At 46.6% G+C, this 26742-nt stretch overlaps 1 protein-coding gene across 1 annotated transcript in view; it reads left to right on the forward strand.

Moving 5' to 3' along the window:
• The window catches only part of Acoxl (acyl-CoA oxidase like), a 241958-nt gene that overhangs the window by 167915 nt on the left and 47301 nt on the right, over positions 1-26742 (forward strand). The window contains 2 exon segments of the mRNA XM_048353507.1: positions 5191-5300; positions 12538-12649. Coding sequence (XP_048209464.1) covers positions 5191-5300; positions 12538-12649 — 222 coding nt within the window.

Raw genomic sequence — 26742 nt, forward strand, 5'->3', positions numbered from 1 at the left:
CTGTCTCTTCCTGTCCAGCTGTCTCTTCCTGTCTGGCTGTCCCTTCCTGTCCCGCTGTCTCTTCCTGTCTGGCTGTCCCTTCTTGTCTAGCTGTCTCTTCCTGTCTGGCTGTCTTTTCCTGTCTGGCTGTCTCTTCCTGTCTGGCTGTCTCTTCCTGTCTAGCTGTCTCTTCCTGTCTGCCTGTCCCTTCCTGTCTGCCTGTCCCTTCCTGTCCGGCTTTCCCTTCCTGTCCTGCTGTCTCTTCCTGTCTGGCTGTCCCTTCCTGTCTGGCTGTCCCTTCCTGTCCCACTGTCCCTTCCTGTCCCACTGTCTCTTCCTGTCTGGCTGTCCCTTCCTGTCTGGCTGTCCCTTCCTGTCCCACTGTCCCTTCCTGTCCCACTGTCTCTTCCTGTCCGGCTGTCCCTTCCTGTCCCGCTGTCTCTTCCTGTCTGGCTGTCCCTTCCTGTCCAGCTGTCTCTTCCTGTTTGGCTGTATCTTCCTGTCTGGCTGTCTCTTCTTGTCCAGCTGTCTCTTCCTGCCCAGCTGTCCCTTCCTGCCTGCCTGTCCCTTCCTTTCCCACTGTCTCTTCCTGTCCAGCTGTCTCTTCCTGTCCGGCTGTCCCTTCCTGTCCCGCTGTCTCTTCCTGTCCGGCTGTCCCTTCTTGTCTAGCTGTCTCTTCCTGTCTGGCTGTCTTTTCCTGTCTGGCTGTCTCTTCCTGTCTGGCTGTCTCTTCCTGTCTAGCTGTCTCTTCCTGTCTGCCTGTCCCTTCCTGTCCGGCTGTCCCTTCCTGTCCGGCTGTCTCTTTCTGTCCAGCTGTAGCCAGTCGTCCTTTTTGGGGTTCCTTGGAAGGGAATTCCCCCCCTGTGCTGCAAGCACTGTCAGTTCTAGTGGCTCCAGCACCCTCCCTGGTAGGAGCTGAAGCGAGGCCCCAGCCGCAGCCCATCCTGGTTGCGGAGTGCTCATCCGCTGCGCAGCCCATCCTGGTTGCGGAGTGCTCATCCGCTGCGCAGCCCATCCTGGTTGCGGAGTGCTCATCCGCTGCGCAGCCCATCCTGGTTGCGGAGTGCTCATCCGCTGCGCAGCCCATCCTGGTTGCGGAGTGCTCATCTGCTGGTGTTTTTCTTAGGACCCCCGGTTTTCCTGTTCGAATCAGCAATAACATTGCGGCCTTGGCAGCAAATACTCCTTGTTAGACTTTTAAATCCAGATATCACTGGACCTGAGTAAATCAGCAAAACACTTAGTGTGCAGAAATGCTAGCTTTATCGTGGATAAAGTGAAAAAGTGGCTTGATCTACAAAGTAACACTTATTGGGGTTACATAATCGGCGTTACACCATGCGTATGTATTTATTGTACGTGCTTGTCTCTGACGCCGTGGTTCTGCGCAGTTGCTCAGGCTCACGGTTCCCAAGTGCGGGCTGCAGAAGAGCTGGATTCCAACTGCAGGCGCAGTATTTCAGAAAAGAAAAGAACAAAAGGAAAGGATGAGAAGAGGGAAAGGAGACAACACACGAGGCGGACGAGTCTGGGTGTTAGACTGCTTGCCAGTGGCCCCTGAGTTTCCATGGCCGGCACCTGCAGGCAGGTGCTTTATTGCTATGCCCAGCCCCCAGCTCTGTTATGGCTTGTTTCTATGAGGTCTCACTTCCTGTCCAGGCCCTCACCCGGGTGAGGCCTATTTTAGGCTCCCAGTCATAGTTGTGAGGGCAGGCACAGGGCGTGAGACCCAGCTCGCAGTTGGGAAGGAGTCTCCCAGACTTTCCCACCCCAAATAGCCTCAAACCACTCTCCGTGGTAGCCTCCCATGCAGGTCAGAATGATAGTCATACACCATTAGTACGTGGCTGGTAGTCATTATTTTTATAAGCGAGATCAATTTGAGGGGTAGGTAAGTGATAGCTAGAGAGAACCTCTTGGTATACTATTGCAGCTACTCTTGAGTCTACCATTAGAAATAGAAAGTTCAAAATTTCTAAATAGAAAGTTCAAAAACATTGGTGGATGTAGGAGAGCACACCTGTAATCTCAGCATTTGAGATACCGGAACAGATAGATTGCCAGCTCATGGCTGGCCCAGGTTACATAGCAAGACTCATCTGAAAAATACGATTGGAAACCACACATGAATATAGAACATAACATACTGTGCTCAGGAGCACGCCTATGCAGTGGAAGCAAACCCAGTTGTTGCCTCTCCTAGTAAGTTATCAAATAAAGAATTGGATCTAGAGTATGTGACACCCAAATCTCATGGTAATTGATAGCTTCAATTCCTTAATTTTTCATCACAAAACATCAGCAGAAAAATAACCTCATTTAAAAAAATCTTGTTGATTCATGACCCAGAAAAGGAGTGACAACTTCAAATGCTTTTGTGCTATTAGCCAGAACCCAATTTCTCCCTATTTTAAGTTTAGCACAACTATTATATCATTCTAATTTTAATTCTAGCTAGAGTGATTTAATTTTCCCAATTTAAGTTCCTTAGATCAGAAAGGCTGACGTAGTGGCAAAGTTAAAGGAAGTTGTTAAGGGACTGAATATTCTGGATACAACACTGAAAACAGGAAGAGCACTTACTCAGTAATTCAAGAATAACTGCCCCGTCTCCTAAGTCTATCACACAGTTAGATGGCATCTACATGCCGGGCAGCACGAGTTCCGTACATTAGCCAGCCTGTTCTGCTCTATGTCATCATGCTATAGTGAAAAATAAAGCAAGGGACAACAAGGGAGCAGAGCAGTTGTTTAAATGTTGAAATAGGGTTGCTTATGTAAGCTAGAGGGAGATAGAATTAGAGCCAGCATAAATTAATAGCTTAGCAAAAGCAAGATCATGAGAATGTTAATCCCAGTGATGTTCTTGCTGTTCTATTTTAGTTTGAATTCAAAGGTTAAGTCATATTCTCCATTCTTAGTAGTGTTTGAATTTCATATTTATTTTAGATACCCACGGCCATCATAAAGGTGTTTTTGTTCTTTGGCCCAAAAGGTTTGAGGTCATACAACTGCGCTGAAGACATAATTTCAAAAACTCAAGAAAGTACTTCAAAGACACCAAAGGGAGATAATTTATAATAGAAATGAAATCAGCTGGTTAGGGTGGTACAGTCTGTAATCTCATCTAATCAAGAGGCGCAGGTCAGCAGGAGCGTGGTTTGAAGCCAGCCCCAGAAAAATGTTCGACCTCAACTCAACAGAAAAGGCTGGGTGAGGGCGCGTGCCTGTGTTCCCAGCAGTGAGGGAGTGGAAGCAGGAGGGGGCCGGGCCAGGCCCACCCCAGGTGAGAGCCCGAGAACACCCCCGAGAAGAAGCAAAGCAAAAATGACCTGGCGCTAGGCAGTAGGCAGAGCACGGAACTCACAAACACGAGAGCCCAAGGTCAGACTGAGGGTGGGTAGGGAGTGTAGTCTAGTGATAAGGGCACTTACCTAGGTATTACCCTCTAAGTTTGATTCTCAGCATCAAAAATTTAAAATAAATAAACTCCAGCACCACCAAAAAAACAAAAATCACAGCAAGCTATAGCAGTGCCCGTATCTGTACCTAGTATCAACGTGGCACCTTCTGATGCAGACTGCAGCCCAAGCTTAAGGACCCTCTCATCCAGGGACATTGCTGGTTGCCAGGGCAGCAGAAGAGAGTGTCTGAGCGCGGCCCTGGGTGCTGGCCTAGAACATGTAGCTGAAAGTGGAATTTGAAGACTTAATCCCTCCATCATCTGCGCTTCGGGTAGCTGAGTCTGGCTCTGCGCTCTCCGTTGCCACATAAATCTGACCACTTAGTCTTGGACGGAATGCCAGGCGTAACACGTGGCCTTGGGCTGGCTAAACTGCCCCAGACGTCACACATTAGTGGCTCGGCCCACTAATGCCAGCAAAACTCCCTCAGGCAAGGATGCCTCGGTAAAGTTTTTAGCATTCTCCCTTGACCAAATAACCCTCATTAAAGAGATATGTATTTCAATCAAGTCCATAATATTTATCCTCAGGTAATGAAAACAGAACAATGCTATGTGAGGGAATATTTTGACCTCTAGGTTATTAAGAAAGAATAAAAACAGAAACACCCTAAATATCCTACAGAATGAAAAGGTTTAATTATGATTTATCACAGAATATTATGAAGTCCCAAAACAGATAAAGAAAATCCTGTATAACAACGCAAACTAAGAATATCACTTGTGAGATACAACTAGTGAATGAGAACATATAGATCACTTTATGTGACATAAAAACATATGTGGTCAAAGGGTGAACTCATTCAGCAGTGGTACTCACTGGACACTGTGTTGGAAATGAACTACTACAACTTGTGGGGGGAATCAGGAGGGAAAAAATGAAGGAGGGGGTGACACCGTTCAAAGAGACATGCACTCATTTTCTGACTTATGTAACTGTAACCCCTCTGAACAGCACCTTTACAATTAAAAAGAAAATAGCCAAGGCACAAAGGCTGAAAGAATGGCTGCTTACCAAGTGACAAGTCCTGAGTTTGAAACCCAGTACTGCCAAAAATAAAACCCAAGTCACGCAAAGAAAAAAAGATAGGTGACGCGAAATAAAGAAATTGATAGTTGAAAGATAACAATGTGTTTTGACTAGTAACCATCACCTTGACATTTAATGTGGCAAAGACCACGGTCACCTGGGGGTTGTACGAGTCTGGAGGTCGGCATGTGGTTTGGCTCGCATGGAGTGGTTCTTCTGGTCGTGCTTGGGTTCACTGCTGTGCAGGCTCCACCGAGGCACGGTGGCCCAGCCACTCACACATCTAGTACCTAGCGTGACAAGCTGTCCACGGTGCTTTATTTGCACATTCACCCCGAGAACATCAAAGCCATGAAAAAAACAGCCATCTGCCATCTGGTCCCTGGGAGGCAAGCAGGGTGGACCAACTAGGGTCCTTTGCCTAGTGTCAACTAAATTAAACAATGAGTCCCAGAACCAGTGCGGGGGGGGGGGCGGGTTGCACAGCCCAGGGGAGAGAGAGCAGCACAGAAGGAGACGTCGGCTCCAGGGAGGGAGGGCTGGAGGGTAAGTGCCACATGTTTGCCATGGGAAAAGGAACTTCCCCCCCGAAGTACAGAATCCTGCATTCCATTCCTTCCTAGGAGTCAGCAGGTAGACCTTGTCTTGCTGCAGTAGTTAACTACACTGGTATTTTTTGCATTCAGAGACATGGCTGATGCATAATAAATCTTCACAGGTTGTGGCCCGGGAACTGCTGGCTCAATACGCCAAGGAGTATAAAGAAAAGCAGCTCTTTGCTGTGCTTCGGAGCTGGGTGACACCTGCAATGGACCAGCTGAGAACCAGGTATGCTTTGCCCAGGATGCCATTGTTACCTGACTGCAGTGTCTTCTCTGTGTATGTGTGTGTGTGTATGTGTGTGTGCGTGCATATGTGCACACGGGACACACACACACACACATACATACACACTGGGACTTGAACTCAGAACCTCAAGCTCTTGCTCAGGTCTTTCAGTCACACAACTGGCACTCTACCCCTTGAGTCACACCATTAGTTTTGCTGGATAATTGGATATAAGAGACTCATGGGTTTGTCGGCTCAGGCTGACTTTGAACAGTGAGCCTCAGATTTCAGCCTTCTGATTATAGACTACAAGAATAGGTATGAGCCACTGGTGCCCAGATGAAGCAAACTATTTTATAAAACACTGATGATGTGGCCTATTCTCCACAATGTGTTCTGTTATTTCTTTTTTTTTTTGGCCAGTCCTGGGGCTTGGACTCAGGGCCTGAGCACTGTCCCTGGCTTCTTTTTGCTCAAGGGTAGCACTCTGCCACTTGAGCCACAGCGCCACTTCTGGCCATTTTCTGTATATGTGGTGCTGGGGAATCGAACCCAGGGCCTCATGTATACAAGGCAAGCACTCTTGCCACTAGGCCATATCCCCAGCCCACTCTGTTATTTCTTAATTGTATTTAATTTTTAAATTTTATCTTATTGTTATTGTAGAGTTGATATACAGAGAGGTTACAGTTATGTGAATCAGGTAATTAATACAATTCTTTTTGAGACATATCTCCCCTTCCCTCACCCTCTCCCCTTTCCCTCCCATCCCCACCCACAAGATATACAGTTCATTTTCCACATAGTGTCTAGTGAGCACCACTATTGCATTTGTTCACCCTTTGTTCCACCTTTTCTGTGCCTCCCTTACCCTCCCAAATACAAATAAACAGACAAGACAAAAGAAAAGAAAAACAAAAGCAGCAACAGCAACTAAAAATATCTCTTGTTTCCTCTGGGAATGTAAACTTATTTAATCACACTGGAAAGCAGTATGAAGGCTCCTCAAAAAAACTAAACATGGAGCTTCTCTATGACCCAGCAATCCCACTCCTGGGCATTTATCCAATAGAACACAAACAAGGCCACACTAAAGCTGCCAGCACAACCATGTTCGTTGCAGCATTATTTACCATAGCCAAGATATGGAATCAAGATGTGCCCGTCAGTGGATGAATGGATCAAGAAAATGTGGCCAATATACACAATGGAATTCTATGCTTCCATCAGAAAAAAATAGCATTTCCCGCTTCATAAGGATACAGAAAGACTTGGAAAAATAGTATTAAGCAAAGTAAGCCAGACCCAAAGAAACAGATTGCATGATTTCCCTCATTTGTGGTCATTAGAATGTGTCTATCAATCTATAAGTAAACATACTAAATAGTTAAAACACATACACACACTGGGACATGATAAATTATATAGGACTCTTAATTTTATTTCTTAAGAATATTGATCTCCATCCTTTAGACTAATGTTATGGCTTGTAAGTATTTTGAAATCTGTTGATTGAAAAATGATTCTCCCCAGGCTAGCTTGGGCATAAAGCTAGACTCTTCCTCAAAAATAACCAAGGTGGGCTGGGAATATGGCCTAGTGGCAAGAGTGCTTGCCTCGTATACATGAAGCCCAGGATTCGATTCCCCAGCACCACATATATAGAAAATGGCCAGAAGTGGTGCTGTGGCTCAAGTGGCAGAGTGCTAGCCTTGAGCAAGAAGATGCCAGGCACAGTGTTCAAGCCCTGAGTCCAAAGCCCAGGACTAGCAAAACAAAACAAACAAACAAAAAACCAAGATAAAAAGGGGCTGGAAGTATGGCTCAAACAAAAAGAAACAACAACAAAAAACATGATTAGCCACAAAAAAAGAAAGCACAACACTTATAACAACAAAGGATGAAGAACACTTGAAATAATTAGTGCAAGACACACACAAAAACAAAATTAGAAATCTGGGAGCCCGTGGCTCACATCTGTAATCCTAATCTGGGTTTGGGAAAGAAAGCTAAACTACTGGTTTAGCTCATTTATTTGTTTGTTTGTTGTTGTTGTTGTTTTAAGGACTGTTTACTCTTTTGTGTATCAGTTTGTAAGTTGTATTTTTCTAGGAATTTATCCTTGTTCTTTGGAATGTTTTCACCGCTCTCGAATCATCTTTTGCTTTTGGGGGAAGGGAGAGGCAGATGGAATCAGGGTTTTACTCTGTGGCCCAGACAACCCTCCTGCCTCTGCCTCCAGATTTCTGGGATTGCAAGAAGGTTCCACAGCACCAGCTTCTCGTATTACATCTTCTTTACTTCCTTGGATCTTCCCCCTTTTTTCCTTTTAAAATGGCCCCCTGTCATCTCCTCCCTCTGTTGCCACTGCTCAGTCTCACATGACATTGATCATATTTTCTCATCAATAAACTTCTCACCTCATTGGTCCTGTCTGTTGTACCTTGATGGTTTCCCTTTCGTTGTTTTAGGTAGGCCGACAGCTGCATCTCCCTGCTCATGCTACTATGAAAGAGCTTACAATAGTTTTTTGTGTATATTTTTTTATAATTATTGTATCCATTGGTCTTCATAACCCAAATGTATTGAACTAATTGCCAAAAGAACTATTGATTAGGAAATATCATTCCCCTAGCCTGATTTTTTTTAAACATGGAAAATACAGTAAATAAAATGATGGAACAGGACATGTCCTATCCGGAGGGATGAGGGAAATTTAGAAACCTAGGCTTTTCTAACTTTTCACCGTTGCTCTCAGATTTCTGTTCGTTCACACTGCACCTAAAGCTTGGAGAACATAAGCTTCCCCTGCCCCAGCTCTGGCTGGAGGTCCTCTTGATTTTGATGCTTCTATTTGTCCTCACACCTTATAGAAAACCAGCCCAGCCTTTTACTAGTTCTAATCCTGAGTGGGAATTTTATAGGACTAAAACTGTTCCCTCCAACTTATTAGCTTGGGAGTTTTCCAACATACAAGGAGTTGAAAGAATTGTGTATTTCCCCCAGCAGCCCCGATTCCCTCCTGTCAGGAAGCTTGGTCCTCACACCAGCCACAAATCATGCACACTCATGTGTCTTTCTCCAGATAGCAGAGCAGGGCTGGTTTCCATCAGCGGAGGCCCGACAAGCCCTCACCCACAGGCAGCTCTCCGTTCCTACCAAATCTTCCAGGAGAGGTTCGCCCTGTGCCAGAGGCTGGATTCCAACTGTAAATATTTGGAAAGTTCTAGCCCATTTATCTTTGTCTCGGTGATTAACTTCCACAACAGTACACCTCTCTGACTCGCTCCATCTCCCTGCGCCTCGCCCCTTCCATGTCCACACTGTCTCTCTGTGCAGGCCAGCCGTCGTGCAGGGTGCCGGGGGCACTGGTGACAGATACAGGTGCGTGGGGCTCACGTCTCAGCTGAGCAGCGGGGCGTGAGCGTTGCGGGGTCAAGGCCCAAGGGCCAGGAAAGAGCACGATGAAAGATGAGCCCGGAGATTCCAGGTGCTCTGAAATCCCTCCAGGGGGCAGCCATTTGTGGGGACACCCAGTGGCCACCAGTGATTTAGAGAGGGGAGAAGCGAGTCCTGACTGTCACAGGTTCCTGGAGCCCGGGGTGGCAGGTGTGGCTTGGTGGGGTGGAGCACAGGGGAGGGGGCAGAGGAGGGCTGAGCCCCCTGCACATGGCCGCCCTCTGCCCGGCGTCCCAGCTTGCGTGGGGCCGTGGGGAGCCCTCCCCTGCGCTCTCCCACGCGGCTCTGAGGGCTAAAGAAAGTCAAGATTCCGCTTTGCACTAGGCTGTCTTTCTGTGCAGTATTGGAAACTATTTCAAAGCTTCAGCCAAGCTGGAAGAATGTGAAGTAATCATTCACAGGTCGCCTCCCAGGGAGAGTCTCTCTCCCGGAGCGTCTGCTGTGACTGTGTTACTGTTCTTACTAAATCGTTGTCTCACACACACAGTCACACATGGCGTGACGGCAAGGGTATGCGGGAGAAACCAGTCCTTAAGAGGCTCTTGTTACAGGGACCTCATAGATTGAGCTTTCATGAATCTGGACAGTACAGGCCAGTCATTCAACAACCCACTGGTTACAGTCCACACCGTGTCTTTTGTTGCTTATCTTGAAGATGAAGTCCCCAGTGAACTTCTGGTGTTGAACCAGGATCCTTGGAATCTCGACCTCTTGAGTAGCTAGGGTAAGCGGCATGAGTTACTATAGTTATACTATGTGTTATACTTTTCACTAGCAGTACAGTGGGTTATTTTATACTTGCATCAGTACAAACCCTTAACCCATGGCACTATGGTGTTGCAATGGCTAAAATGACACTAGGCAATAGCAATAGGGATTTTTTTTCAGTTCCCTTATAGCCTACGGGATCACTGTCATGCACATGGTATGTCATCCTTTGTGATGGATATGCAGCCAGAGACCGCCTCTTCCAGGTATCAGCTCCTCCCTTCATTTGCGCACTTACTGCTCACTGTCTTCACTGGACACATTTCAAAGCAAACTACAGATGCCAGCTGGCTACAGGTCAAACATCATTAACCATGCTCAATATTCAATGATGGTCATTCATTTTGTCTTTTGTAGAGGTTGAACACAATGAAAGGAATTATTATCCTAAATGGGGAGCCACTTAATTTTACCAAATGCATTTACCACTGTCACAGAACTCTTATTAAGATGCAGGTCATCACACACAAGGCCAAACTAAAGATACCAGCACAACCGCGTTCACTGCAGCATTATTTACCATAGCTAAGATATGGAATCAACCCAGATGCCCCTCAGTAGATGAATGGATCAAGAAAATGTGGCATATGTACACAATGGAATTCTGTGTTTCCATCAGAAAGAATGGCATTTCCCCCATTCATAAGGAAATGGAAAGACTTGGAAAAAATTATATTAAGCAAAGCAAACCAGACCCAAAGAAACATAGCCTGCATGGTTTCCTTCATTTGTAATAACTAGAATTTGTCTAGGATAGTCTTAGCAAAGGATCACAATAGCTCAATAGCTATATGCATATGACCATATAAAATGATGCTTATCAAAATGAACTCCAAGAAATGGAAACAAGAGTTGTTTATTTAATGTACGTTTTGTAGTTCTTTCTTTTTTTTTCTTTTTTCCCTTTGGTTTATTCCCTGTAATCACAGTTTTTTTTATTTCTGTACCCTTTGTCTTGTATAAGTTTATCAGATTTGGGGAAGGGAAGGGGAATCACAGAAAAGGTGGGACAAAGGTTAAACGAATGAATGCAACAGTGATACTCACTAGACACTATGTTAGAAATGAACTTTACAACTTGGGGGGAGGGGAGTCAGAAGTGTGGAAAAGTGGGAGAAAATGAGGGGAGGGGGTAACACTGTTCAAAAAGAAATTACTCACTTCCTTACTTATAGAAACATAATCCTTTTGTACATCACCTTTACAATAATTTTTTAAAGATGTAAGTCATGTTTCTCAAGCTCTGGGACCACCACCCTAGACAGACATGATTCCGCTATTTTCCACCATAGATCAGATTCTCCTGTTCTAAATTTCATGGACATGTAACACACTATTCCACTCTTGTGTAGCTGGCTCAGTAACTTAGCATAATGCTTTTTAAGATTTATCCATGGTGGCATGCATGTTGCTTTTCACTGCTAAGTAGTATTTTGTTTTGCATCCACTGGGTTCTGTTTTCCATTCTCTTATGATGGATCGACACCTGAGATGTTTCTAGTTTTCCGTTCTGGGGAACATACTGACTGTGAACATTTTTACGCAAATCTTCTTGTGAATATTTGTTTTTAAGCCTCCTAGGCAAATAGTACACATGGAATTTCTAGATTATGGTATATTTATTTGCTTAGTTATGTAACACACAGAACTTTTCCTGAAATTATATGACAATTTCACATTTTCATCAGCAAGTGGGAGAGTTCTGGTTTCATTGTATCCTCATTAAAAACTTAATGGAGGTGTACTTAGTTTTAGTCATTCTGGTGGATATCTATTTATCTTGTTGGGGTTTTGTTCATTTCTTTGCTAGCTAATGGTGTGCATGTACATCTATTCTAAGTTTTACTTCAATAAAGAGTAGTTTGTTGGGTGCTGTAATCCTAGCTGTTCAGGAAGCTGAGATCTAAGAACTGAGGTAGAAGCTAGCATGGTGGGGAAGGAAACTCTGTGAGACTCATAGCTCCAATTAATTACAACAACAACAAAAAGCTGGAAGTAGAAATGTAGCTCAAGTGGTAGAGTGCTAGCTTTGAGCAAAACAGCTCAGACAGTGCCAGGCCCTGAGTGCAAGACCCAGGACACACACACACGCACACAGAGAATCATTTATCTGTCCTGTAAATAGACAATTAAAAGCAAGTTGCTTCTATCTGTGTGTCTACTTCAGCCGAGGTCCTAGGGCTGAGGGGGCTCACCGGGACCGGGGCGGGGAGGAGGTGCTGGTCTGGAACACAGGCAGTTTGCAGCAGTGACCATCCACCCAAACCCCAAGATACACAAGGGCTTCCCACCACCAATTTTCACAGCCTCCAGCTTTCATAGGAATTGGCCTAGAGGGGCTAAAACCGACGCCCCAATACATTATGACAATTCCTTACAGCTTTTGTTAAAGAGACAGGGGCAGGAACTGAACCTTACGAGCCCAGATTGATAACAAGTAGCTCTCAATCTTGAGAGTGCGCAGTAATGCAGATTTCCTAATCTGGCAATAAAAACAGCCTCCTCTCTGCCTTGCCTGTCGACGTGACCGATGATTACAAATTCAGCATTTGGAGTTCTCAACTGTGCTCCACTGGTGTGCTTCTGAAAGGTTCTCTCCTATGTCTGATTAAACCACAGCTACTTGGGTTTTTAACATTTAGGTAATGGGAGTCGGGGCGGGGGGAATCAGGAAACCAAATATGTCTGTCCTACCAACACAAATATATAAAATAAACTGGATCTGAACTGTATGAGCTGAAATAAAAGAACAATTGAAAAAGTGCCATCCACAAGAGACAGGATGAGAAGTATTGAATGAGAAGAAAGACTCATTTGCAAGACAAATCCCACAGTTTCTTTCAAAATGAAATTTTGGGGAAGCCCAAACAACAACAGTGATGATAATCATACTAATAATAGTGCTGACGGTGACGGTGATTGGTGATGATGATGATGATGTTGACGATGACGATGACAGTGATACTGATGGCTGTGGTAATGATGGTCAGTCACTGTGTCTTCCCTGCAGCTTCCTGGCGTTTAACTGGGACCCAGTCGGTCACCTCACCTTTCTACTGAAAGCAGTAAATTTTCGAGAAAGAGTTCTGCAGCGGAGTTTGGTGGCCAGGATTTACTACAAGGTAATGGTGCCCTGGGGTCTCGTTAGGATTCCCCTCGGTGGTGCGTGGAGAGGGCGCGTGGGCTTGGTGGCGAGCGTCGGGCGGATGGGCCTGCCTGTGTGGAAGTTGGGGGGCTGGTGTGGAGCCCTGAGCGGGCTGTTTCAGGGCGGCCTGGCGGGCACCGGGAGCAGTGTGCATGGCGCAAGGGCTGCAGGAGGGCGCCAGCAGCCGCCCCCGGAGCCCCCACTGCTCAGGCCCAGCCGCCCCAAGTGGCAGGCTGGGCCATCAAAGCCACCGTGGCTTGTGTCTTGGTTTCTCTCTCTCTCCCTCCTTTCCTCTTCCCCCCTCGCTGCCTCCTCCTCTCGCTCCCTTGGCAGGTTCTCAGAGCTAGACTCTCATGGGCTTTCCTTCCCAGGCTGGGTGCTTTCTCTTCTTCTCACCATTTGTTGCGGAGCCCCGTGTCACGAGCGGCACCTGTGTCACGCCCTGAACGTCTTCAGTCACTTGCGCGTGTTTCCTCCAGCCTAGCCAGGCCTGCGGAGGGTGCGGGGACTGCGGCTGTCGGGAACCTGACTGCGTCCTGAGACCCAGCCGAGACCCCCGGTTCCCCCCCTCGGAGACTGAGAGACCATGAAAACTCTTGTTGGAGGGTGCTGAATTTGGAGATCGTTTGTCGCATCCAAACCCAAAATCTGTTCCGTAGTGTTAGTACGGATGCACACATTTTTAAAGCAAACTACAAACAAATCTTTTGAAAGCAATGTTTCCATATAATAATACAATGTAACACTGTGTCAGTAAGGTCAGGATCAGCCAGGGTTCTGGTGAGTCTAGTTTTGCAGGTATTATGGACAGCACCATAATAAGTATTTGTGTGTGTTTGCTGGTCCTAGGGTTAGGTCGCTGTCCCTGAGCTTTTGTACTCAAGGCTGTGGCTCTACCATTTGAGCCCCAGCTCTACTTCCAGCTTTGGGATAGTGAATTGGAGGTAAGAGTTTAATGGACTGTCCTGCCCAGGCTGGCTTTCAACTGTGATCCTAAGATCCTGGTAATAAATGAATATTGCAACAAATATTTTTAGATACTATGCACCACAGAATTAATCTCAACGAATATTAAGCCAAATTGTACTTCTCTGGCACCGTATCAGGGCTTGCTTCTCCCTATATTTATTTTGCTATCACTGTTTCTCCACTCCCTTTTAGCTTTGTTGTTCAAAGATGGAGCTCTACCACTTGAGCCACAGCTCCACTTCTGGTTTTCCTCTGGTTAACTGAAGATAAGAGTCACGTAGATTTTTTGCCTTGGCTGCCTTTGAACCTTGATCTTCAGCTATCAGCCTTCTGAGTCGCTTGCATTACAGGTGTGAGATACTAGTGTCGATCTTTATGGTTTAATTTAATAACAGTGAGTTATTCCACATATTATTCCATACATTGCATTTCATGTTATTGTCTTGATTGCTGCTATTACTATAATCATTTTGAAAGTCAATTCAATTAGGTATGTATTGAACTCAGACAGTTATCTGGGGCTAGACCACAAAGATTGCCAAGCAATGTTCCTGCTTTAGATAAGCCCACATCTAGTTTTAGGCCAAGGTAAATAAAGTTTGTGCTAAATTAAGACCAAGTCTACAAGGCTATATTGTAGCTTGTATTTGGAGCCCCGCTAGCTGGCTAGCTACTGGCTTGTGTCTGTCTGCATGAAGTTGGTATATCTTAAAGTGAGTGATCCTCTTTTGTAGTTTGAATGCCCAGTCTGGACAATTATCCTTGGATATTGGCCAAGGGAGGGTGAGTTCATCTAGAAGCCTAAATTCTCCTAAAAATACTCCTGTTATTTGTTTCAGGATATTTAAGTAAAAAAAAGGCAAACGCACGAATGGGCTTCAGAAATCTGCTTTTCCTTCTAGCTCTTAAGCAGTGTGCAAATTTTCTTCAAAAGTAGATTTCACCTTCTAGACGACGGGCCCTCCCGTCGGCCCCCTGGCCTGGAGCGGCCGATTCCTCGAGGAGAATGAGTCCCGCGGGCATCCCGCAGTGCATTTCCCTTCTTGGAGAAGCCAGAGTCTCAGAACGGAGGCCGGAAGGGCCCTTTGGTTAGCAAGTGGCCAGAGAGAGAACCCTGCCCCTTGCGTTTCCTTGGAAGCCCATTCGTTCAGTGTTGTCCTTACTGTTGATTTTGTTTTGTGAATGACTTTTCCCCCCTGGTGGGGTGGGGAGGAGCCCTAAAAATCACTGGCTTCTCCCACTGGGAACCTTCCATCAGAGATGTCAGTCATCTTAGGAAGAAAATCCGCATAGAAAAAGTGGTAGATCACCAACAATCAACATGTTTGCAAAGGATTGCTTATTTTCAAATGCGCAGGACAAAAATCTCTCTCCTGCTACATTAAAAAAAAATAGCCCTAGTTAACCAAGGCTTGGTTCACGTACTGCCTCTCTAAGAATCCCTGGGAAAGACTGATTTAAGAAATCTGGTTCAGGTCACACTCCATTACACCACAAGACCATGCAGCACGGAAAAGGGGAGTGGCTTGCAAATAAGCATCAAGAATTAGCCTCTAGATCTACAGGCATTAGACTAATTCAGAAATAAGTGCCCTGAGTTATTTTTCTTTCCTTGGAGATCTGAATGAAGAACTGAAGGAGGATGGACATAACCATTTAAAAAATGTAACTTGTAGAGGTTTCTGTTTGGAAAAAACACATTGTTGCTTATAGTTGTTATTGTTGAGGTCAGTGCACAACCTGATTGCGATGATGACTGTCTATGAATTTAAAGCTCTTGGTTTAAATCTTCAAAATGTAAATTCCATTTAAGTTCTTGTCTGTGGAACAGGCAAGCTGTCATTGGTGATGCACTTCTGGTGACTGGATGGCTCTAGTGTGGTACCCGTCTAGTGTAAGGGCCTTTGGGTGGTTCTTCAATCAGAAGTCTTCAGGTTTTCGCTAGGTGGTAGCTGGTAGGTCCAGGGAAGAGCTGGGAAAAATACTTGCCAACAGGCCCAGGCAGGAAAACAAATCCAGTGCTGACTCGCTTGAACTCCACTGAGAATCTGACAGTAGGGACAGGGGACCGGGTGAGAGCAAGCAAGCTGTGATTGTTGGGTGGAAACAACAACAACAACAAACCCAGCAACCCAAATGACAAACGTTTTGCTGACCTCTCATGACACAGAAATGTCAAGACCTTTGTTCCAAAGGCAGATCATCAGACAGGAAACGGGATGCGAAGCCAGATTTCCTGAGGCCGTCCTTAAGAGTCCAAATCCCGTTGGTGAAGCTGAGCTGGGGAGTTGAGTCGATGGAAGGGATCTTTGTGGATCTTTGTGGCTGCCCTGGAAGAAGAGCGAGGCCCTCTCTCTGCCCGTGCCATGGCAGAGGGAATGCCCCTGCTCAGCAGGAGACAGGGTTTAAATCCTGACACTCCGAGGGAAAGGGTGAGATCACAGTAAGGCCCCGGGGTGGGGGGGGATGATGGCTGACCTCGCAGTTCCCAGTGCTCCCAAACCAGCCTGGCTCCTCCTTCCCTGTGGTGCTGCCCACGGGAAATGCTGTCCTTGCTTGCTTCCGTCACCCCGTGTGGTGAAGTATTCCAGCAAGCACTCGCAGCATGGGTTTCACTTCCTGTTTTCCCCTCACTTCCAACTTTCTAGACCTTTCTTTCACAACAAAGAACCCCAAACTCTCTCCCTAGAGGAACTTAGGGAAGGAGGAAGTGGAAGGGAGAGGATACCACCTAGAGTTCAGATTTGTTTTCTCTGGTGATGAAAGAATTAAAGGGCAACCAAGTGTTTAAAGCAGACCGAGCAGCAGGCTCATTTGAAAGTGACAGAGATGGGGGAATGCATTCCTTGGGCAAAATGGGCCCCAAACTGGATTCTTCTCTGCCTCTCTCTCTCTCTCTCTCTCTCTCTCTCTCTCTCTCTCTCTCTCTCAATTTTTCTCTCTCTCCCTTCCCCCTCTCCTTCCCCTTCCCCCCCACCTTCTTCTATATTTAAGGTCCCTGCTTTGCTCTGTCATATATTTTCTACCCTATGATCTCTCTTCCCATGGCCCAGAAAGAATGGAGCTAGCTGACTACTGAAACCTCTGAAACCAGGAGGGAAAATACTTGGTTCATAAAGTTGTTTTGTCACCCTGATGAAAGGCTAACACATCATCTTTGCCATCCTGACCACTTCATTTCCATCTCTTTCATTTGTTCTTCACATGCCTCATATGTGTGTTTCTTTCCTACAAGTGAGCACATATTCATGTATCTATGAGTACATTCTTTCTTATGTGAAAGATAACCCACAATAGGCATTCTTCTGTACTCTGTCACTTGATAGCATATCCTTAAAAAAATCACTGCTTATCAGTTCATGGTGACATACCTCATATATTCTTCTCAGTTGCAGAATAATCTACCATGTCGATATACCTTAGTTTACGCAGCCGCACTTGTGTGTTTTAATGTATTTAATTCCATTACAAATAATATCATGATGAATAACCTAGCATACACATTTAGTAGTGTTAAAATTATGGTTTTTTGAGTAGGTTTCTAGAAATGAAGTCACTGGGTCCCAAGGTAAGTGCATTTGTAGTTGTATTAGGTATTGCTAAATTACTGTTCAGGAATTATATCAGTTTGCAAAAGTAAGGCTTTTCCTGCTGCCTGGTATTTGAAAGTTCTTTTGTGCAGAGTATATTGCCACTTCTCAGAGAAAAATAAATGTCAAAATCCATAGCTCTTTAGAGATATTGATCAAGCAACAAGAGATAAAGTAAAAACAACATTAAGAATGACAGAGGCAGCATAACACCCTAACATACTACACTTTCCAATACAACACACTAAGAGAAAATGATGGATAACGTCATGTAAATGAATTTCAAAACTTAGAACGAATTCCTAGGGGTGGGGGGACCACAGTTCTCTAAAGCTAATGAAAATAGAAGATGTCTAAGTTCAGATTGTTTTGCTGTTGAAGCACAACAAAAACTAAGGACAAAATAATGCAAGTTGTATAGGGTCAGATTTTTGTTGTTCTGTCACAGTACCTGAACAGAATCTAACGGAGAAAAGGGCTCATTTTGTCTCCCCGTTTTCAAGATGTCAGCCCATGTTGGATGGCTTGGTTGTTGCTGGGCCTGTGCTGACACAGAGCCTAACAGTGAAAAGTCTAAAGAGACATGGCCCCCAGGACATGGAAAGAGGAGAAATGAAAGAGCCAGAGACAAGATAACCCTCACTGGCCAATTTCCTCCAGTGAAGCCTCAACTCTGAAAGTTTATACCACCTCCCCAAATACAGACACCAAATAGGGGCCAAGCAGCAAACACTAGAGCCCGCGGGGACATTGTACACACAAATCACAACAGCAGCCCTATAGAAAACTCTATAAAACCACTGTAAGGCTGACATCAAAAATGGCAAAGTACAGTACAAAGGAAAAGTTACAAATGAATATGGATGAAAATAGAAAATAATGTTTTAATGATTGAATTTGGCAACATATTAAAAAGAAAAATACATAAAATATAACATTAAAAAATACATAACCAAGGAATGTTTATTCTGGGAATGCAAGCTTGGTTTACTATCCAGAATCAGTCAATGATACAAATATCAATAAATGACATTTAGACTATTACTAAAACAAAAGAAAAAATATTATATCATGCAATTTTTGACGTAACTCAGTATAAGTGTATGATAAAAAGTCTTAGCAAATAGGAATAAAGAAGAATTTTCTGCCATGTGCTGGTCGCTCACGCCTATAATCCTAGCTACTCAGGAGGCTGAGATCTGAGGATCAAGGTTTGAAGCCAGCCCGGGCAGGAAAATATGTGAGACTCTTACCTCCAATTAATCACAGAAAAGGCCAGAAATAGTGCTGCAGCTCAAGTGGTAGAATGTTAGCCTTAGAAGTTTTCTTGATAATGGCCATTCTACCTGGGCTGATGTGCGGTAATCTGTATTTGTATTAGATTTGTATTTCTTTTATGGCCATGTGTCTCTTGGCCATTCTTACTTCTTTCTCCAAGAAGTCTCTCTTTGAATCTTTAGCCCATGTATTGATTAGGTTGTTGCGGTTTTGAGGGTTTATTGTTTTTGATGGGAGGGTTAATATTTTGAGCTCTATTTGGGCTCATATTTTAGATATGAGCCCCCTTGTCTGTTACATAGCTAGTAACAGTCTCCTGTTCTGTGGGCTTTCTATTTAACTTGCCAGCCATGTCCTTTGCCATGCAGAAGCTCCTCGGCTTGATGCACTCTCATTTATCCACTCTTGTTTGATTTGTTGTGTTTCTGGATTGTTACTTAGGAAGTTTCCACCCATGCCTAGAAAGTATAGTGTTTCCCCTACCCCTTCCCGTAATATGTTCAGGGCATCTAGCCTTACATTGAGGCCTTTGATCCATTTAGAATGTATTCTGATGCAAGGTGATATATGAGTATCTAGTTTCCCTTTTCTGCATGTGCATAGCCAATTCTGCCAGCACCATTTGTTGAAGAGACTGTCTTTCTTCCAACCTGTGTTTTTGGCTCACTTATCAAAGATTAGGTAGCTACATGTTTGTGGACTTCTTTCTGGGTCTTCTGTTCCACTGGTCCTCAAGCCTATAGCAAATGCTGGTGGGGATGTTGCCAAAGGAAACTCTATGACGCTGTTGGTGGAAATGTAAACTTATTCAATGTCTGTGGGAAGCAGTATGACAGTTCCTTAAAAGACTAAACATCCCACTACCCTATGACCCAGCAATCCTACACTTGGGCATTTATCCAATAGACCATAAACAGTGCCACACTAAAGCTATCGACATAACCATGCTTATTGCAGCATTGTTTACCATACCCAAGATATGGAATCAACCCAGATGCCCCTCAGTGGATGAATGCCTCAAGAAAGTGTGGTCCATATACGCAATGGAATTCTCCTCATCCATCAGAAAGAATGACCTTGTCTCATTCATAAGGAAATGGAAAGCCTCGAATAAAATTACATTAAGTAAAGTAAGCCAGAGCCAACGAAACTCAGGTTGCATGCTTTCCCTCATTTGTGGTAACTAGAATGTGCCTATAGATCTACAAGTAAACACACTGAATGTTTAATACATATGCATCTATTTATATGTTGGGATGTGATAAATTATGTGGGACTCTAGATATTCCCACACTGAGGCCGAAGGGATATGCATAGGATTGGTTGACAGAAGCTCAGTAACTGTGTGCAGATGATCATATAAAATAATATTCTATGAAATGAACTCTAAGAAAAGGAAACAAGAGTTGTATTTTGTTTTTGTTTTTTGGCCAGTCCTGGGGCTTGGACTCAGGGCCTGAGCACCTTCCCTGGCTTCTTTTTGCTCAAGGCTAGCACTCTGCCACTTGAGCCACAGCGCCACTTCTGGCCCATTTTCTAGATATGTGGTGCTGGAGAATCGAACCCAGGGCTTCATGTATACGAGGCGAGCTCTCTTGCCACTAGGCCATATTCCCAGCCCAAGAGATGTATTTTGGTTGCCATTGATGCTGTTTTTGCTTTCTTTTCCTATTGCTTTACTCGTTTGTTTGTATCCGGGAGGACACAGAAAAGATGGAACAAATAGTGAACAAATACAACAGTGGTACTCACTAGATACTATATGGAAAATGAACTGCATATCTGTGGGTAGGGATGGATGGGAGGAAAAACATCTGGGAGAGAGCAAGGGAAAGGGAGACATGGTTCAAAAAGAATTGTACTCATTACCTGATTCATGTAATTACAACCTCTCTGTATATTAATTGTACCGTAATAATTTTGAAATGCTAGCCTTATTTTGGAAGAGCATATCTGTAAAAACCTTAAAGGTAATGTCATATCTAATGATAAAAATTTACACAATTTCCTGTCTCGTTTTACCACTTGTATTTGACACTGTACAACAGGCAGGGAACAGAATAAAGTAAGAAAATATACAAAGATTGTAAAAAAAATAAATAAAATTGTTTTAATTTACAACAACAAAACCTCACAAAACTTTTTATAGAGGAAAAAAACACTAAAGCAACTTACAAACAAAATACTATTAGATAAATAATCAATATAGAGCTAAAGCTTTAAAACAAGTTTTGTTTTCATACGGTATCAGCTAAACAATTAAAAAATAAGATTCAGGGGGCTGGGAATATGGCCTAGTGGTAGAGTGCTTGCCTCGTATACATGAAGCCCTGGGTTCGATTCCCCAGCACCACATATGTAGAAAACGGCCAGAAGTGGCGCTGTGGCTCAAGTGGCAGAGTGCTAGCCTTGAGCAAAAAGAAGCCAGGGACAGTGCTCAGGCCCTGAGTCCAAGCCCCAGGACTGGAAAAAAAAGAAAGAAAGAAAGAAAGAAAATAAGATTCAGTTCCTAATATCACTGACAATTATGAGGTTCTTCGAAATATATTTAGTAGTAAATGTCTCAACTGCGCAATGTCTATACACGGAAGGCTTCAGAAAATCCAGGGAGTGACTAGGCAAGCTTGAAGAGGCAAAACAGGACCGCGCGCGCAGACTCCCCGTCGCTGCCACAGCCATGATTCAACAAGATATTTGGGGGGAAAAATGTTTGTAGAAATGGACAAGCTGACTTGAAAAGTCCTGTGGAAATGCAAATGGCCCCCACTGGTCAGCGTTGGCCACCAGTTGAAGCCTGGTGGAGAGCAGGCCTGCCCGACCTCCAGGCTTGTGCGATGGGCCGTACCCCGGGGGGAGGATGGTGGAGGAAGAGAAGCAGAGCAACGGGAGACTACGGAGAGAAGCAGAGCAACGGGAGACTACGGAGACCAGACGGCGAGCTGACATAGTCACTCGCTCATCCAACGTTGACAGACATGCCAGAGGAATCCAACAGTGCAAAGGTGCCTTGTTCAATAGTGCCGGGAACAACTAGATCTTTGACTGGAAGGGAAATGAACCGTGACCCAATCCCAAACGATACACGCAAGTTCATCGGAGATTGATCGCTGTCTAAAACGCGCGAGAGAAAGTCATTAAATTCTCCAGAGGACGCATGGAATGTCTTTTGCAGTACACTGACATTTCTGAGGAAGATGTACAAGGCACTAACTCATGAAACGAGATGTTACTACATTGTATTTTTTCTAAAAGTAAAGCCCTTTGTTCTCTGTCAAACACCAGTAAGAAGATGCAAAGGCAAACCACAAAAAGGCACCAAGGATGTGCAAGGGTTGAGTCTAACAAGTACTTGTGCCTAGAAGAATGTTTTTAATCCTACAAGGAAAACTGTACCAAAGACTTGAAAGAATACTTCCGGAAGAAGGTAAGAATGGCTAAGAAGCACACAGAACTTTGCATAATCGTGTTAGTCATGGGGGACTGGACATGAAAACCGCAGTGCCACGCCCGGCCCGGCCCCCGGCAGTGAGCCACGGCCACTCCGAGCCCCCGCCCCGCCGCAGACCCACGGAGAAGCTCCTGACAAGGTGAAATCCGTGCTGTCCCAGGGTGCAGCGATCCCTCCCATGGTCACAGGCCGACAGACATTGCAATCTATGCTCATAAAGAGATTGACACAAGAATTTCGTAGCCGCTTCATTCGTGACAAGCACGACGCTCACGGACACGAAACCAGACAAACAGTGCCGAGCTTCCTCCGGCCTTACACTGCTCAGCGAGCACGAGGCGCGAGCCGCCGCCGCTTGGGACGGCGTGTGTTTAAAGGCATGATGCTTAGTGACGGAAGCCCGAGACCAAAGCATTGGTGCTGCATGGTTCCATTGACTTCACCTTTGAGTAGGGGCAAAAAAGCGAATGGTGGTGACAGTTAGAGAGGGGATGGTGCTACAGCCGGGGGGTGGGGGTAGAAGAGACCAGAACAGGTCTGGGAAATGCTCTCTGCTTTGAGTGGCATAGCGGGAAACCAGCTTCACCTGTGTGCACACTACACCCCTGCTGTGCTGTGTCCCTCCGTGAGAACAGCAGCGGTGAAACCCGAACTAGGCCTCACCAGCCAGGCAGCCTGTCTGCCGCACAGGTACTGCCTCTTTGTGTGTATCCGGAGTAGACTCATCCCTCCCTCTTTCTCCTTTATGCCTTCCTCCCTCTTCGACCGTCTTTATCCTTGTTCTCCCCTCCCGCTGATATCCAACCCTCACCCGTAGAGTCTGCTTTCCTTTCCTGTGTGTATTATTTTTTGGTGTGAATTAATCACCCTGAGGGATTTCATCATGGTTGGTCAGGCACACACGGGTTACATTTTCATCAGAATGCCCCTCTCTCTCCATGGCTTTCTCTTTCCCCCTCTCTCAAGCCTCTATTGTTGTTGTTTTGTTTTGTTTTTTGGCCAGTCCTGGGCCTTGAACTCAGGGCCTGAGCACTGTCCCTGGCTTCTTTTTGCTCAAGGCTAGCACTCTGCCACTTGAGCCACAGCGCCACTTCTGGCCGTTTTCTGTATATGTGGTGCTGGGGAATCGAACCCAGGGCCTCATGTACACGAGGCAAGCGCTCTTGCCACTAGGCCATATCCCCAGACAAGCCTCTATTGATAAAGGGCTTTCACCAAGATTCCATACGCCGTCTTCGGACACAGTTGCAGTGCGTTTCCCCGTTATTCACTCTCTGATGTCGTTGCTCATGGAAACAAGCCGGGAACCAACGTGAGTGGACCACGTGCTCCCTCCCCCACTGTGCGCCGGCCTCCCCCCTGCACCGGCCTCCCCCCTGCACCGGCCTCCCCCCTGCACCGGCCTCCCCCCTGCACCGGCCTCCCCCCTGCACCGGCCTCCCCCCTGCACGACGCACACAGCCAGGGGGAAACTTCCGCCTCGGTCAGGGATGAGACATTCCGACCCACGTTAGGGCGTCCGTGCTGACTTCCCGCCCCCCAGCCTGCCTGTGGCGGGGACCACGCTGACCGCGGCCCGAGCCCTCGGATGCCCTGGGGCAGCCCCTGGTGACCTGCGCCGATCCTCGTGGGCCCCCTTCGCTGCCAGCACCTTCGTCGTTAGAGCAGGCTGTTTAATACCAGGCATGAGCCAACGGCTTACCTACGGGTATCTCGAACCCGCCTCCCCGCCATACTCTCAGAGGAACACAGGTCCCCCAAGTTCGGAAGTCTGCATTTGTTTTAGAATCCCTAAAAGATTAACCAAAAATAGGAGTCCTTTAGCAGCAGTGAGAGAGGTATATTTGGTTGGAACTTCAATCTATATTTAAATGAACAAGACAAAAAAGAGCTGTGCGTGCCGTTTTACTTGGATTAGGTGGCTCCTTGTCTGATGGGCGTTGTCCCGGAGCCGGGGACGGGCCAGGCTCTAGGACAGCTCTGGTGTGCAGATGACTAGGGAATCGTCCTGTCCTCCCGGAGGAAGGGGTTTGTGGTGACTCTGTGCAGAGAGAGGCCCGAGGGGAGAGAGGGCAGCCCTCTTCTGCGGTTCACAGACGGGTGAGGATGGCCACCATAACGGAGCTGAGCCCGGAACGGCCATTCCTCCTCATCCCGAGGCAGAAGGTGAGGCTGGACCTTCAGGGAAAGGCTGGAGGAGGTCAAGAAGAAGCTGGTCCGTTCACCCGGCGGCCGAAGCCGGTTGGTCCCGCAAGTCACAAACCGGAGGGGAAACTGGCTGAGCCCCGACCTTGCATATCCTGCAGGTGGCGCTGTGGGCCTTCCGTCCCCGCCCTCGGGGGCTGGGGCTGGGGCCTCTCAGCGCCATCTTCACATGGTTGGTGCTGAGAGGCCGACTGGCCAGGGTCAGCAGCCCTAAGCTGAGGTTTAGCCGAGAGGCCGTACAGGTGGGTGTTCGTCGGGCCTTGGAGCCCTCTGATGACGAGTAGCCAAGAGAGGACCTCGAGGTGTCGTCAGGCCTCCAGCTTCGTGTCGCTGGTGGAGGTGAACACAGCACGGGAATTGCTCCAGATGCAGTGGGTTGATGCGTCCGCGCGGCTGCCTCCTTCCCGGGCCCCCAGGTGGGTTTTCTGCCCACAGCATCCATAGCCCTTCACTCACGGGCCCACAAAGACCTCCTCCAGCTGCCCCAGGGCCCCACCACTGGCTGAGCTGCGGCAGACATTCAGGAAGCAAAGATCTCCAGGCGTAATTTCTCTCCCGTATTAAATGTGCATTTTTCTGTCTTACGTTGGCTTTAAGCAGTCACTAAGGGCAGTCGGGTTCCATAACATCGTCTTCAGCTGGATGCAAAGAGCATGTTATTGAAACAAGATCTCCTCGCTGACCAGACTCCAGATGCGTGCTTCAGTGCCTGTAAAATCTATTTAAGGCCTCCAGATTGCCCTCCGTCGATTCCTCCCTCCACCAGAGCCGTTAAGGAGGAACTTCGCCAATGAGGAACCTGTGAAGAAAGGCAAAAGATAGCCAACATTTATTTACACATCCGTTGTTGGAAATTATGGAGATGGATTTCAGGAGCTTAGACTTCAAACATATGCTAAGTGACCAAAGAGACTACGTTATCTGACCATCATGTTTTATTTCTGCAGGCCGAGTAATGAAAAGCAGACTCTCATTGGACATTAAAGAGGGAAGTTAGGAAGTAATATATCCTGTTTTAGAAGCCCCTTTGCCAAGACTGTCTTGATGTCATGTTCTGACAACTTCAGTGGAGCCTCACTAGGGGAACACTTGAGGAACAGGTCTGACCCTGCACATGCAGGTTCCCACTCCTGAACTCGAGTGGGAAGAAAATGGCTGTGCTCAGAGCAGCACTGACACCGGAGCATGGCTAGCTTCCGTGGGATGGAGGAGGTGCCAGCTGGCTGGAAAACCAGTGGGGGACACCAAAGCCACCCAGTGGGAGGAGCTTGGGGGAGGCTGACTGGAGGAGGTGACATTCTTAGAGGTGGTTGGGTGAGGAGAAGGGCATTCTGGGAGAGAGAATTGCATGTTTAAGGATCTGAGGCAAGAGAAGGTGGCCTGTGTTCTGGAACTGGGCACAGATCAGGATGAAGGGGAGGTGTTTGGGAGGTGGGGTGTCTGAACCTATGTGCGTGTATTTTGTGTGTATGTGTCTCTGTGTATATGTGAATGTATTTTGTGTGTGTGTGTGTGTGTGTGTGTGTGTGTGTGTGTGTGCACCAGTACTGGGGCTTGAGTTCAGGGCTTAGATGCTGTCCCTTAGCTTTTTCTCTCAAGCCTAGCATTCTACCACCTGAACCACAGATCCACGTCTGGCTTGTTGGTGGTTAACTAGAGATAAGTATCTCGTGGACTTTCCTGCCTGTGCTGGCTTCAAACCATGAGCCTCAGATCTCAGCCTCCAGAGTAGCTAGGATGACAGGTGTGAGAATCCAGCTGCCAGCTGTGCATCCACTTCCATGCGTGTTCTTGAGAACTCATCCTGTAGCAGGTGGCGTTGGCAAGAGGACATCACTGTGGTTGGGGACCTGATTGTGCAGTGGTGGAGAGGCCTGTGAAGGAGGATGGGTGTTCTAACCCCTGGCTGTTGGGGGCTGGGGAGGAGGGACTCAGGATGGACGCAGCAGCTTGGTTAGATATCACAGGTCAGATCCTTTTTTTTGCCAGTCCTGGAGCTTGGACTCCGGGCCTGGGCACTGTCCCTGAGCTCTTCTGCGCAAGGCTAGCGCTCTGCCACTGTGAGCCACAGTGCCACTTCCCATTCTCTGGTGGCGAATTGGAGATAAGAGCCTCACAGGCTTTCCTGCCCCAGGTGGGCTGGTTCTGAACCGCGATCCTCAGATCTCAGCCTCCTGTGTGGGATTACAGGTGTGAGCCACCAGCACCTGGCGAGTCCCGGCTTTTGATGGTGATGAAGAGTGCAAACACACCTCGCGGCCAGGCAGGGCGCTCGTGTTGCGGCTCCCCGCCTTCGTGTCCCGCCGGTCAGGAGGGGACCCCACACCTTGCAGACCCTTAGGGGAGGCCAGCACGCTAAGACGCTTGAACGCAGCCCCTTAACTAAACAGAGGCCTGCTGAGATTGAGAAGCTTATTTAAAAAGAAAAAACTACAGCTAGGCACTGGTGGTTCACACCTGTCCATCCTACCTACTGAATCAAGGCCTGAGATCAGAGGGTTGGGTTCAAAGCCAGCCCAGGCAGGAAAGTCTGTGAGACTCCAATTAACCACCAAAAGGCAGAAGTGGAGCTGTGGCTCT

The sequence above is a fragment of the Perognathus longimembris genome, chromosome 8, assembly GCF_023159225.1.
Source record: "Perognathus longimembris pacificus isolate PPM17 chromosome 8, ASM2315922v1, whole genome shotgun sequence".
NCBI lineage: Eukaryota > Metazoa > Chordata > Mammalia > Rodentia > Heteromyidae > Perognathus > Perognathus longimembris.